Raw genomic sequence first — 14,964 nt, 5'->3', positions numbered from 1 at the left:
TAATGATTTCCTTTTATATATCTATATAAATATACATATATAGTTCCCGAGTTCGATCTCATTTCGGGATTTAGAGAGGGACAGACAGAGAATGAGAGAGAGGGAGTGATACGACGAGGGGGGTGAAGCAACTGTTCTTTTAGAGAGCATCGGCCTTGCAGAGCATGTTTGTTTTTCTTTGAAGCATTTTCATTGATTGGTTTCCATTCAAATTATTTTGTTTTTCTTTTTGTATTTTTCTTTGTTTTGTATTTTGCTCAAGGTTTTTTTCTTGACATTTGGTTTTCATTTCTTCGATTTAAATTTTACATCTAGGTCTTGGTGGTTGAAAAAAATAGTAAAGGAAACAATTAAAAAATATTTTTAAAAACTGAAGTTTATTCTCGCACTCTCGTAACAATTATGTATTTGTATTTTGTTATGTTTACCGAAAAGGCATGATTAATTCGATTTAATGATAATTTTGGTTGTTCTTTGAAATACTTAACATTTTCCGTCTAAAAAATGCATCAAAACGAATAAAAAAAAAGGTTGCGAAGCTCTTCAAACTCTAAACTTAAATATTAATATTAGCGAAAAAGAAATGCAATTAAAAATCTGAGCAATATACGTATGGGATCTTAGTAAAGTGTGGTTTTAAATATTTCTCAAGAGATTGCCCCTCTTTTGCGAAAATACAATTTTGTGTCTTTCTTGATTTTATCCTTTTCTGTGCTGTTTCCCTTTCTTTTTTTTTTTTTTTTTGTTGTCAGCTTTATTTTCATCTCTGGGAGGTGTCCTACTTTTTGCCGATGATGGAATCCAATGCTTCTGCTGCTGTTGTTCATTCGTTGTGGTTGCTGTTGTTAGTTGCTGCTGATGTTGCTGTGAGATGGTGTTGCCGCTGTTCTTGCTTTTGCTTTTGCTGTTGCTGCACGTTGCATGTTGCATGTTGCTGGCGATCATTTATGGCGTTCAGAGAAAGAATTTGCCCAGCAGGAGGCTAAGAATGGCCGCAGCAATGGCAATTGCAATGTAAAAGACCGGAATCTGCTTCTCAGCCAGAACTGGGGCATAGGGCTCATTCTCCTGCTTAATGGCCGGCGAGCTGCGGTAGCGTGTGATTTGATTCTGCAAAAGTTTGAAAATTGAAGATAGGTTATTAAGAGTTATTTTGTATGCCCTAAATACATAAACAAACAAATCAGGAAATATTGTAATATTTAAATGTAAGAGGGACACTTCTTATTTTTAGCACATATCGTGTAAAATGCATTTAACCCCAGCCATTTATTTATATACTTATTTATGGCCATATAATCAAAGCTCATTGAATCTAAGACATTAGTTATATGTCATAAACAAACATCCATACCCATAAACTGCTTCAAATGATTCGAGCCAACAGGCCCGCAAAAAGAGTACACCTTTTTCCTTTACATTTTTCATTGACATTTCAAATTAAACTGGAAATGTTTGATCTGAACAACTTTAAATTGAGTTATAACCTTTTATTTAGACAGAACATACCTTCAAGTGTAGATTTTCTTTTCGCAGTTCACTGATGGATTCACGCAGCGCCTTGATCTCACCGACCAACTCGATCTTCTCTGACGCATCGGGCAAATTCGAGGGCTACATTTGGGATACACATAGGATTAGCGTTATTAAATGAAACTTTTTATGGTTTGAGTTAAGGAAAACACACCATATCCTCACTGGAAAGCTTCTCGAACTTTTTGTCGAGCGCCTCAGCAATGGCTGAACTAGTGTTGGCGCCCGCACTTCCGCCTTCGCCACTTCCGCTTGCACCGCCGGCGGTACGGCCGATGGTACCGCCACCGCTGGTGTTCTCCGCATTCGCCTCGTTGTTGGGCATCTCGAACACGCACTTCAGCTTGGCGTCCATCAGCTGATCCGGCTCAAGTTCCTTCCACTGCGGGAGAGGTATACAAACAAGTTTGATTAGTAAAAATAGTTAAAACCTCCTTAGTCTGCGAAATCCCTTGAACTTGTATTCAGTATTAAGAGTAAATTGTATTTTTATTACGTTTCGATTTATACAATTTCGTGTTGGAATTGTTTTCTTTGTTTGCAAGTTATATCGTTTAAAGTTTTAGAGTACACAATGGATAAATTAGCAACTGTTTCTCATAAATCTAATTCATTTTAAAAACATTATCTACATATATTCAACAACTTAAACTTGCCGCAAGTAAAATAAGAGTCAATGGGTTCATAAAAGTTAAATCTAAAATACTTTACAATTATAACGTTTCGTATAATCTTTTACAACAAAAAAAAACAAAATTGAATCCAATGCTCAATCTGTCTTATCAAAAGTGGTTAATAGTATGAAAATACTGTAAGATCAACCCCACAAATGTATTAACTATTTTAAGGGTCATCATTAATGTTATTTTAATATCGACCTAATATTCAAGTATGTATATACAATCTAACTGGTTCCCTTTGTCTCTCTACTTTTTCTTACCAATTTATTCAAATCGGTCAGATCAGCATCCATGGGTGCCAAAACGCTCTGCACCATGAACTTGTGCTTATTCTTCTCCTGCTGATCGTAGATGAATGGCTGCAGACAGACTATATACATTGAAAATCGATTAGTTTACATCATCATATTTGTGAAATATAAATATTATTATAATACTCACTCTCCACCTGGGTCGTTCGCAAGGGCGGGATCTTGCCGATGTTTGGACGTACGCAGTAGCGCTTCGGGGCGGTTGTCTTGATCTTAAAGACCAGCGGCAGAGCCGAGTTGTTGCGCAGAGTCATGATTGTGACAACGGGTCGGATGAAGGGACCTGCAGCAAATGGGTCAATAAAATAAATACATTTGGTTAATCGAATGCTGATAAAAGTATAAATGGTTTTAATATAAAGAAAGAATTTTGAATGACTGTGTTCTATGTGGTTCCACTTATCATTATCTGATAAGTTTGAAATTGTAAATGTTTATCTACATTTTAGGCTGATATCTTAATATTTACGTTATGAAATTATCGGAAATCACACTAAAGGAAGATGATATGGACGATTTGACGTTTCAGATTCAACTTGATATTTGAATTAAAAAGCCTGCAGGTTTTACGTTTCACGTTTTATGAAATGCACCCGATTAGTCACACTCAATTGACGATAACCCCACCCAGCGAAGCCACCCAACTTTCGCACTTTCCCTGCTTTTCTCACTTTCCCACACTATCCCACTCTCCCTGATTTTTTCGTCACGTCACGCTCATTACGTCATTGGCCAAAGCAAGTTCAAATTAATTGAATTAAAAGCAAAACAAAAACCAGAAACTGGCACAAAAGCCGAAAAAATAGACCTAAATATCGGGGAGTCGGGTATTGAGTACCCTATGGAATGAAGTTTGGTTTATAACTTATTAAGGAAAATTATTCAAATATTTTGAAGATCCTTTGAAATTGATTAGTTATTAAATATAATAAATGAAAATGTAAAAAACTTATATGTACATATCTGTCAAAAAAACAACCAATTTTATTTTTTTTTATGCAAATATGTACATTTATGTAACTATTTAAACAAATTAACAAATTTTGTATGTAAATGTAAAAACAACCAAAAGAGTAATATTTAATCAATTATTTAATAAAAAGAAAATTATTACCCTGTACTGTAATATACGAAATTGATCGTGGAAAAACCAAATCGGAAAATATTATTTTTTTTATGCTTTGTCAAAAGTTGAGTGGCAAAAAAATCGAAAAACTGAAGCAATAACACACAAATTACTAGTTTTTAACAAGGTATGTGTTTATTTGATTTCAAGGAAATTTCATTAGACAAGTCGCGTCATGCATGTGTTTTCCACCCTCTGCCTCCTACACCCTTCGCGATCTTACGGTAAACGGGGCAGTGGGGTGGCGGGTGTCACAAAAGAATGGGACTAAGGCTCACACACACACACGCAATCACAAATATGAAAATATTTGCGCACTGTGGGATTGTTATAGTAAAATTATTCTTAGGGATTGATAGGAAAATTATTTTTAGGATATATTTAAAAGTAAAAATTTTAACAAATTTATGGTGTATGGGTAAGCACTAATTGAATGCAGTCCAAAGATATTAGTTAACGTTCATTCCGTGCTAAGAAAAATATTACTAACTTTTTATATTGCATTTTCTTGAAAGTTAAACATATTACGGAAAATAGTAGAAGAAAATGTGTACAGGTGGCTTGTTAAAATAAACAATTGAACTTCTCGGAAGTAATTTATTTATTCGCATTGTAGGCCTTGCGTTTTGGGCCCACTGTGTGAGCTCTTACTGTCATATTGCATTGTTGTTGCCGCTGCTGTTGCGTTTGCTTTTTGGCCAAAATTCAAGAGTACAAGACAAGAAAAAAATTAAAATGGCCCATGACAAGTTTTCGCGTATAAAAATAAAATGCCAGCCAAAAAAACACAGGGCGAGCTAGACAGAGAGAGGGAGAGCAAGTGCAAATGAGAAAAAGAGCGACGCCAGCTGCCGGCATAAAAACAAAAAAATATCTTGAAAGAGGATCAAAGAACAGACGAATAAAAACTACAAAAAGGTGTAAAAAAATCGTACGCGAAATAACAAAAAAAAAAAAACGGAAATTATTGATAAGCAAAAAGTCAAAGAAAGTGAAAGAGATAGCTATATGGAACTGAGTGTGGGAGACACGGAAAAGGAGAGCGTGTGAATGTGTGTGCTTAAAAGAGAGCGAACTTTGCAGTTTGCTCTTTGCAACAGCAAATTGGAGGTGAATTGGTTTTTTAATTGGTCGATATGCAGAAGGTCTTTTAAATATGTTGAGAATATAAAATAAAAAAATAGACTTACCCACAAAACGCAATTCATGCTCTGGGTCAATTGTCAACGGAAGATCAAAATGTGGTTTGCTCATTGTGTTGTTGTTGTCTCCTATGTTCTTGTTGTTGTGATTGCTTATTTTGCTCTCTCCTCCTAACGCCCCTCTTCTTCTTTCTATTTGATTTTTTGTGCGTCCTGTTTTTCGCTTAGCTATTTGTTGTTGTTTTTGCTGTTGAGGAAATGCACACGAAATTGTGTTAAAAAACTTGCACACAATCAAAGAGGGTTTTTTCGCTTACGTTTGCGTTTTTTGCCCAATATTTCAACGAAATTCGCTGTTTTTTCCGCCCTCTTTTTTTTTGTCTTTCGTCGTTTTTACACCCGTTTCGCTCTCACAGGCGAAATATCGGTAAATTTATGCGACCAACACACACACGCATTGACAAAAAAATAAAGGAAGAGCGAGAGAGAGGCAACCACTCACACGCACGGTCTTTTCGTTTTTAGCAGAATGTCGAGAAAAAAAAACTACGATCAACGTGCGCTTTTTTCACCGAATTCTCAGTTGATTTTCTTCGCGAATACCGTGTCCTTTTATCGGTGTATTTTTCACGCTTCGGGTTCTTCGAAAAACTTCTCAGTTGCAAATGCAAAATGCAAAAAAGCCAGAAATTCTGTCAGCAGAAAAAACCGCTTGTCAAACGCATGCGTCACTAGAGCTGGTAGTAAGTCGTTTAGATGTCATCGATAGTTTCAAAAACATCGAAAGTGTCGATGTTTGGTGATCGATGTTTTTTATTTATCCAGTTCTTGCGCACTGTTAACTGCTTCACTGCAGTTCTTACGCACTCTGTTAGTATCCACTCCATTTCTTGCGCACACTCTGTTATTTACTTTAGGGCAGTTTTCAAACAGAAGCTGTAACGACTGTTTGATGAAACAGCTGTTTGACAATTTTAGGTCGTTCCTTCAATTGCTGAAAATTTTTCCTGAATTTTCAGGGATTCATACGTTTATTTGATGTTTTGCCATCAAATACATTGATGACCGTAAAAATTGCATGCCATCTTGACCAGTCATCGATATTTTTCTTGGATATCGATTCAAGTTGTTTGACGATAACGTTTTAAAATCTCTTAACAATGTTAAAGTGGAAAGTATTTTATTTTTTCTTTTTACTTGTAAGACTCTTAGAAAAAAAAATCCATATTTTAATAATTAAGAAAAAAAAAAAAATAAATGAAATGCACGAATAATTTAAACACAGCGAAATTGAAGAAATAATCTTTAATTATTGTATTTTTGTACTAGATTTTATTTGATGCGCATTGGAAAAGGAATTTGTTGTACAACTTCCAGTACTTAAAAAGTAAATTAAGAGATTTAAGAGAAAGTAATGGCATTGGAAATTAAAAATATATGTAATTTAGAAGACTCATTTTGCTTGTCTTTTTAAATGCAGTTTTCCGAATCCTAAGATTGTACATATTCAATCTTGGTGATTCAATAAATAATCCGAGTGTTCATAAGGTATTTGGGCGCTTCACACCATTCCAAGTTTTAGACTAGCGCAGATACTTCGGTAAAAAGATCAAATCCATTTACATCGATTTCAAATCCGATTCCAAGGGGTCTGGATTGGCTTGTTTCTGGGTAGGATATCCGGTTAGAATGTTGCGATAGCGCGAATAGAAACCCTTGCAAGCTTCGGTCATGATTTCATTGCGAATTGAGAACGGGGACTTGTTCACAATGACCATTAAATGATCCCAGTGGCGGCACCTTCTGTTTGGTTTGCCGTACTTGAAGTGACGCCGAAAGGCGATCAAATAGCGCCAGAAAAGGTACTTAAAGGCATCCAAAGCCGACTGGCAGTTGGCCTGCACCACGGCCTCGCTTAATTCGCCCATAAGCAAGTGATCGGAGCGATTTTTTAGTATCTGGGCGAAAAGTTTGGTGGCCTCCGCTCCGCTGGCCTGGGTCACCAAACTAATGAAACGCTGATTGTAATTAAATCTTCCCTTCTCCAGTCTGATCGCCCAAAAGTCCTTGAATCTCAACTGGGTCGCAACATCCACGATTTTCTGACGGAACTCTGCCAAAAAAAATCAAAGTAATCTATCTAGTTTTCATGGTCGTTACAAAATTGGAGAACTCACCTTCGCTCAAAATCTTCAGGTGGGGAAAATTCTCGCGCCAATAGCGCACTGCCAGGCCCAAAGAGTCCACGCGGGCACGCTCAAAGGTGGTCAAATCCCAGCGCAGCGCATCTATGGTGGCCATCAGCTGGGAGATCAGCTTGATGTTCTCCTGTCGCCACTCGGGCAGAAGGGCGTGCATGGACAGATAATGCTTGGCCACCTGGACATCTTCTGGTTCTCCCTCTCCACTCGGTGATTTCCCAAGCTCCCTCTGAATACTCCTCATCTGCTGGCAGCCAAAGCGCTGCAGCTTCTTCTCGGTCGCTGCAATTTCGAAGAGCAAACGCAGGATGCGCTGCAGGCTGGCATAGTCCAAGGTCTCACTGAAAGCGGCCAGGCCAGCGGCACAGCCCTCGAGGAACTGGGCCTGTGCCTGCTGCAGCTGCTCCTTTTCGTACGGACAGGCGCCTGCCTTCAGGCAGACATAATACTGGCGCGAGACCAAACGCAGGCCGTTGAGGATCAGCTGGTGGCCATATAACGAGAGTAGGAAACGGGAGGCGTTCGCCTTCATCAGCAGCTGGTCGTCCAGCAGCAGTTCCCTGGCACAGTGGCTCATCTGGTTGACAGCATGGTGGGCACAGTTGCAGGCTAGGCGCCAGAAGAGCGCTCCAAAGCGCCGGTGCTTCATGCCCAGGCGGGCGAAATCGAGCCACGTTTTCTCCGCATTCTCATAGCACAGAGTGAGGAACTCGTCACACGGGAATGCCGTGTCAAGCTGCAAGTGATTGAAGAAGCGTACGCGACGGTTCTGATGATCCGGTGCCTCAAACTTAAAGCCACCCGTTGTCACATTGAGCGCATCGCGCATTTGCAGAAAATTGATCTTTTCGCTTAAGCTTAATTGCTGAAACAGCGGACGCAGAACCAAGTTCAGCAGGCTGGCATACGCCTCCTCCTCCTCTTCCTCCTCATCCTCGCTCAAACTCATGGGTTCCTTATTGTCATTCTCCTCCTCCTTGATTTGAATGCCTTCCTCCTCTTCGGCCATCTTTTTGGCCTCCACCACATGGGACAAATGCACCTGTATCATCTGGGCATGCATCGGAGTGAGCAGCTCTATGTGCTTGGCCATCGTTTCCACGCACTCATCATTGCCATAGGCAATGGAGCGGTCAAAGAGATTGGTCAGTCCGGCGAGTAGCTGCTCATTGGTGGCCACGCCAAGATCACCGTCCAGAAAGCCCAACAGTTCGCCAATGGTCAGCTCTTTGAGGCGTTGTTCAAAGCTTTTGGCTGCGTCCGCAAAAGTCTTCAGCTGCTTGCAGACCTCATGCTGCCCGAGATCCTTGTGTTGCTGGGCCAATTGCAGCATCTCGGCCGCCTGGCTACAGATTAGCTCCTGGTAGCTATAAAGCAAACGCGGCGATTGCATATCCAACCAGTTCATGTAGGTATACACGCTGACTGGCTGCAAAGCGCGTTGAATTGCGTCCAACAAGACTAGGGCATAGAGGTGCAGATCTTTTTTGGCATCCGTTGAGTAGCTGCCACTGATGTCGACGCTCATCTGGCTGTAAATGGTGAAGCTCTTGGGCTTCTGCTGTCCCTTCACATCGTCGAGAATGTCCAAAAGCAGCTCTATCAGCTGCTGCGTGACCTGAGCCAGGTAAATGTCGCGCCTGGACGCCGGCAGCTCCTTCTTCAAGCGCTCCTCAGAGGTTAGGAGATGACGATGCAACATTCCGGACATCAGGCTAATCAACCGCCCATTGGCTTCGGGCAGATTATGATGGACGATGGCACAACCGGCTGCCTTTAGAACGCCGAATATCAAGGGCAGCACATCGAGGGGATCCTTGTGCACGTGCGACAGAGTCTGGTTGAAGGTATCGAAGTACTGGGTGGTCAGCCAGCGTGGCCCGCAGGCCAGCAACTCCTCCAGCGGCTGCTGCAGGCCACACTTCAAGGCAATGGCAATGGTCAGGAATTGCGGTATGGCCGGCAGTTGGCCGCACAAATGGAAGCACTTCTGGCTCCATTGGGAGTGCTCTTCGTGCTGCTCGTTGGCCGTGTTAAGCACCAGGTAGACAAGCAGGCCGCGCAGGTGATTCATGGCCTCCGGACCAACTGGACGGGCCACCAGGTCATCCTCCTCCTCCGGCTGCCTGGCATGCGGTTCCTGGAGGATCAGCTCGTGCTCCAGCAATAGCCGCGCCACGCGGTTGCAAATCTCGGCAATGTGCTCCTCATTTCCTGTCGGAAAGCAAAGCTTTATTCGGAATTAATACCCCAAATTGTTCCACTCACCGCTCCAATAAATAATGTTTTTAAGGCTCTTGCTGTTCTTGTTGTTCTTGCTGATCTCCTGGAAGGTCATCCTCAGCTGGACAAACAGCTCGCAATTGTCCAGCGGATGCTGCTTTTCGGTTATCATCTTTCCCAATTCGGAATTTCACTAGTTTACCCTAAAAATGTCTTATTTTTGCTAGAAACTACAACAATTTGCCTTCTTTTCTTAAAATTTAAATGTATCGATAGCGCGAACAATTGGCACTTGCTGATATCGAGTATCGGTATTGCTGATATTGAAATCAAATTTGAATTATTGTTAACTTGTTTTGTTTCTCGACTGAATACAATTTTTAGCTGATATAAAGACCGATTCGTACGCTGAACAAACTCAAATGCTACATTTTTATGAGAAGTCAGTGAAGTCTCAGTTTGCTTTGTTTTTTTGTTTGTAATGTAGTCCCAAAGGATTACTATGTCTTGTATATATCAAATCATGCTTATTTTGCAAGCCATCTTCCAAATTTTGGTTTTATTTGAATGAACAAAATTGTACATTAATAGCTCCAATATAACGGTGCATTATTCGAATTGTTCTTTTTAACCATTCAACCCGAGACGTCGACACATCAGCTGTTCGCCGATAGGCGATAGTCGTGCGGCGGGGGCGGCGGGCGATAGACGGCGGTTGCCTATCGGCCGGCGAAGCAAGAGACTGTCTAAAAAACTTTAAAAATTAATAAATAAAAGCGAAAAAGACAGCAAAAGAGAAGGAGACGGTGTCCGCGAAACCAGCGAAATTGGGCTAAGACCATGCCCATGCAATTGGCCAACTTTTCTGTAATATTATAGGCCAAATTGTAGGAAGAGGAAGAGGAGGAGGCTTATAAATTATGGAGCTACGCGAATTGCGCGGTGGAAATGGAGGAAATGGAGGAGGATCAGGTGCACCTGGAGCACCAGGATCCTCTGGCAATGGAGCCCCCAGTCCCGAGCTCGGTGACATATGCATTGGAGGCGCCGCCGGTGGACAACGGATGCCCACCAAAGCGGATATATTCATGGAGCAACTGAACGCGACCAATGCCAAAAAGGTGGCTCTTCTCTTGGTCCTCGGATTCATCGTATATCACGGCCTGCTCAATTGGAATTACGGTGGGTCCAACGTTATAAGTGTGCAGCCCATACTCTCGTTATCATATTAACCCGATCCTGCGACCATATTCCGTGAAATATTTCAAACAAAACTTATTTATCATTTGGTTTTCAAAGATCTCGACTTATTGGCCTCACATCTCCATATTACCTAAAATCCATAGTCATGTCCTTTCCAGGGTGAATTTGAATATTATGATAATAAGTTAACATTTATTAGATCAACATTTCTCACATAAATATAATAACCTTAAACTAAAGGCCATTTGACTTTAAGCCATAAGAATTAGTATACTAAGATTTAAAAGATTTAATTAAACATACGATAAGCATAAATTCTTTGTTTTCCTGATAGTCAGTTTATTACTTCAAACAGGCTTAGTCTTCTATGTATATATGCCGACTATGTTTTTATAGTTGTTATAATATTGAATGAATCAGCAGAGATAAGAAAATAAAACTTGAACAAATGAACAAGATATTTGACAAGTCTGTCTCAAACAGATTTTTTAGAAATAAAAATAGAAAATAAAATTAGCTACATATGTTGTATAGATAATCATTTTAAAATTCTTAAAATAATGTTTGTGGAGAGCTGACAAGCTTAATTTAAAACTTGCCTTTATGATTAAATAGATACGGATATTAAACTCGTATTAGGTAGCTTATGATTTATAAAAGAATATACACATTAACCATAATTGTTTAAGGAACTTAAAGCCGAAATACACCATAGAATGATTGCAATTAGGGATAAGTGAATGAGGCCAACTAGACAATCGGTATATGTTCGTGTTCACTCCCCCTACGGATATTGATTTGTTCCGTTTGCCCATACTCCCGCAGGCAGTGACTCCTGCCAGTGGCTGCTGTCCAAGGGCCGTTTCAAGGGCGACAACGAGTGGCAGCCGTACGGCTGCATGGTGCACAAGTACTCCCTCACGTGAGTAATCAACACAGATAACCCATATAACCCACATAACCCAGCCCCCAATTAATGAGTCACCATGAGTCTAACCGAAATTCGTGTCATTTACAGTGACACCCGGCGCTGCTTGCGTTACTTGGCCTTCTTCGACAACAAGAACAATTTTGTCTTCATTGGCGACGAGAGTGTGCGGCTGCTCTACGAGCGTTTTGTGGAGCAACTGCGTCTGCCGTTGGCCGCCGACGAGGTGCCCGATGAGGAGGACAACAATGCCTCGGTGGCGGACGGATCCGCTCGTTTCGAGGACAAGAAACTGCACATGCTGGCCCAGTACATACGGGCGGAGGAGGTGAGTCCGACGCTGGTGGAGCAGCTGTACCGTCTGGAGGCCGAGAAGCAGTTGTCCTCCGTGTACGTGGTGGGCTTCACCTATGCCAGTTTGCTGGCCGGCAACACCACCGACGATGTGTTGCGTCAGTATGCCGCCAATCTCACCCTGCTGGTGGCCCCATTCCATCGCCTGGTGGCACAAACATCGCGGGTCCTCTGGAAGCTGGCCGATCGCGTGGACGAGGAGAAATTACCGTCGCATTGGAAGCTACTGCAGAACGAGCACTTGGATCGCTTGAATCATGTGGCCAGGGGTGTTTTCCGCTACACGGAGGCCACCGTTTGGGAATCCGCCTGGCACATAGCCAACGGTCTGCTCGACAACGCCATCGATGGCCATCAACTGTGCGCCCATGGCCAGCGGCTGGAGGTTCAGTTGCTGTGGAACATGTACTGCAACGACTATATGAACTACAATGATGGAACCTGCTGCAGCAGCGCCGAGCCGCACACCACGCTCCAAATCGTCGCCTACGCCCTCTTTGGCGTCTGCATGACCCTCGTGTGCGGGATGTGCCTGCGCAGATGGCTGCTCCACCTGCGTGGCCAGACCCTATATGTGCCATTGCAGCAGCAACAGCAGCAGCAGCATCAGCATCAGCACCAGCAGCAATCCAATGGAGGAGCACCTAGCAATGCCTTATCCGCCCTGATGACCGACTATGGCACACCCATGGTGGCACTATCACTACTTGGCCTTATACTGGCCTATTTCTACCTCTGCGATCGCACCAATTTCTTTATGAAGGAGAACAAATACTATTCGGAGTTCAGCTTCTGGATACCGGTGGGCTATGTCTTCGCATTGGGCCTGTTCTTCACGGAGGACTCGCGGTTCACCAAAGTCCTGAATCGCGATCAGACAGACGAGCTGCGTGGCTGGATACTACTGGTGGTGCTGATATACTACATGACCGGAGCGCAGCGTGTGCTGCCCATACACATGCACATCAAGCTGCTCATCTCCGGCTATTTCTTCCTCACCGGCTATATGCACTTCACGCACCTCTGGCAAACGGGTGGCAATGGATCGCTGTTCGTGCGCTTCTTTCAGGCCATGTTCCGGGCGAACTTTCTCAGTGTGCTGCTGTGCTTCTGCATGAACAGGCCCTATCAGTTCTACTACTTTGTGCCACTGCTCTCGTTCTGGCTGTGCGTTGTTTACTTTGTGCTGGCGCTGCCGCCACGCATATCCTCGGCCTCCGTGGACGCCAATCCGCTGCACTATCTGTATCTGGTGTGCAAGTGCATTGGCTGCTTGGGCGGCATCACGGTGCTCTTCATGTCGGAGGTCTTCTTCGAGCGCATCTTCGTGACGCGTCCCTGGAAGGCGCTGTTCGTGACGACGGACGACGATCTGCACGAGTGGTGGCATCAGTGGAAATTGGACCGGTATACGGTGGCCTTTGGCATGATCTATGCCGCCTGCTTTCACATTGCCCAGAAGTACAATGTGTTCGACGACAACAATCATGGGAATCTGTTCTCGCGGAGAACCTCCATATCGGTCACATTGCTGGCACTGCTGGGCGTTGGCGTGTACACCTCGTTCTCGTTCCTCTGCCGCAACGTGCAGAACTGCGAGGAGATCCACTCGTACATCCTGTTCATACCGATTGTCGGCTATGTGGTCCTGCGGAACATCTCGGGCATCCTGCGCACCCGCTACTCGGCGTTCTTCGCCTGGTTTGGCCGCATCTCGCTGGAGCTGTTCGTCTGCCAGTATCACATTTGGCTGGCCGCCGATCGACATGGGGTACTGGTCCTGCTGCCCGGCTTCCCCACGCTCAACATGATCATCACGTCGTTCATCTTTGTGTGCGCCTCGCACGAGGTGCACCGGCTCACCCAAATCCTGCTGCCCTATGCCGTGCCCAGCGACTGGCGCCTGGTCATGCGCAACTTCGTCATCTTTCTCATCGTGCTCATACCCGTGGCCCGATCGGACGGCATGTTCTGATCGATCACCCGATCCGATCCGATCCGATCCGATCCTGAGCGATTCGCAATCCAATTGCCGCCCAGTTAGTGACCCCAAAGTATTCGATAGATAGCAGCCCGCCCATTTGGCAAAAAGAAATAAGTGCAAACACACGAGTGTGTAACTCAGGGTGGATCGGTTTTAAACGCAAGCTCAAAGTTCTAAAATCACGTTGCAATATCTCAATTCTTAACAAAGGATATTTAACTTTATAGGACCATAGGTCACATGTTTGCTTTCATTTTTCAATAAGAAAACCACACGTAAATTCTTTTATATAAAGTCAAAACTCTTTTTAAACTCCTTAGTATAATAAAGCAATAAATGTTATATATGCTTCTCTTCTATTGGCATTTGTTAAAATCGAGCCACCCTAGCTTATATAGTGCGTGTCATAGCTATAAGAAGTTATTTCTCGTAACCGGAACGAAAACTTACCTTAATCAATATCTCCATTTGCTAAAACGTATATTAAGCGACCTTAATTTTTTGAGTTATACATTTACATTTTGAGAACTTATATTTTTCAATATTATCAAAATGTATTTAGAAAGCAAATTAAATTCGAACCTAGTTTATTATAATTAAGCTTACTCGAAACATAGGTACCTTAAATCGATTTAATTTGTAAGATGACAGCTCCCAAATATTCTTTGTATATTTTTTAAGCAACTTTGTTAAGTGGATTATGGCTTTAACTTAACTGCGCAATTTTCTTATGGTTCTGAAACGCACTGTAGACACACATTGAACATTACACACATATATACTTATAGAGATAACTTAGCTTTAATTAAATTTTGCACAAATTACTTAACAACTCACCCAGCCACACAAAAAACATTCACTCACTCAAACACAAGCAGCGGCAAACCAAATGTATGTATAGAGCAAGAGAATAAAGCAATGGATATATACTTATTTGACACACTGTAAGCCACCGGGCGGAAGCCATCGTCTGGGAAACTTTGGACTGGTGGCCACTGAACCCGGTCATCCTTTAACTTTTTCGCGGGCACAGGATTGCAGGGATTACAACCTGCAAACCAAGTCTAAGCTGCATGGAGCGAAATAATCGGCTGGTAAGAATAATATCTATTGTAGTATAGTACATATTTTCCAAAAAAAAAAAACCTCTCAAGACGTAACAAAAATCCTAGTATTTTAAATCTAAATTTTCAATCATATAAAAGTACATTTTAAGACCTATAAATCGTTTATGTTTAAATGAGTATATGATGACAATTAAAAACGTTTTCTATTATCA

General features: G+C 42.4%; 3 protein-coding genes across 3 annotated transcripts; 1 reads left to right on the top strand and 2 right to left on the bottom strand.

Moving 5' to 3' along the window:
- Positions 1 to 358: 358 nt before the first annotated feature.
- On the bottom strand, positions 359 to 5,536 carry LOC108136444 (vesicle-associated membrane protein-associated protein B). Its single transcript, XM_017257607.2, has 7 exons — positions 5,110 to 5,536; positions 4,841 to 5,039; positions 2,655 to 2,807; positions 2,474 to 2,583; positions 1,688 to 1,915; positions 1,510 to 1,614; positions 359 to 1,110 (listed from the first exon to the last, which is right to left on the bottom strand). Exons 2-7 carry the CDS (start codon positions 4,902 to 4,904, stop codon positions 955 to 957), a joined length of 816 nt encoding a protein of 271 aa, XP_017113096.1. The 5' UTR covers positions 4,905 to 5,039; positions 5,110 to 5,536; the 3' UTR covers positions 359 to 954.
- A 587-nt stretch (positions 5,537 to 6,123) lies between these two features.
- Positions 6,124 to 9,620, bottom strand: LOC108136623. Its single transcript, XM_017257942.2, has 3 exons — positions 9,262 to 9,620; positions 6,970 to 9,207; positions 6,124 to 6,905 (listed from the first exon to the last, which is right to left on the bottom strand). Exons 1-3 carry the CDS (start codon positions 9,386 to 9,388, stop codon positions 6,412 to 6,414), a joined length of 2,859 nt encoding a protein of 952 aa, XP_017113431.1. The 5' UTR covers positions 9,389 to 9,620; the 3' UTR covers positions 6,124 to 6,411.
- Positions 9,621 to 9,915: 295 nt separating this feature from the next.
- LOC108136478 (N-acetylneuraminate 9-O-acetyltransferase) lies at positions 9,916 to 14,618 on the top strand. Its single transcript, XM_017257690.1, has 3 exons — positions 9,916 to 10,398; positions 11,245 to 11,341; positions 11,438 to 14,618. Exons 1-3 carry the CDS (start codon positions 10,137 to 10,139, stop codon positions 13,674 to 13,676), a joined length of 2,598 nt encoding a protein of 865 aa, XP_017113179.1. The 5' UTR covers positions 9,916 to 10,136; the 3' UTR covers positions 13,677 to 14,618.
- The last annotated feature ends 346 nt before the right edge of the window (positions 14,619 to 14,964 follow it).

Source organism: Drosophila elegans, unplaced genomic scaffold (assembly GCF_018152505.1).
Source record: "Drosophila elegans isolate 14027-0461.03 unplaced genomic scaffold, ASM1815250v1 contig_149, whole genome shotgun sequence".
In the NCBI taxonomy this organism is placed as follows: domain Eukaryota; kingdom Metazoa; phylum Arthropoda; class Insecta; order Diptera; family Drosophilidae; genus Drosophila; species Drosophila elegans.
This window is presented reverse-complemented; position numbering and strand designations above follow the sequence as displayed.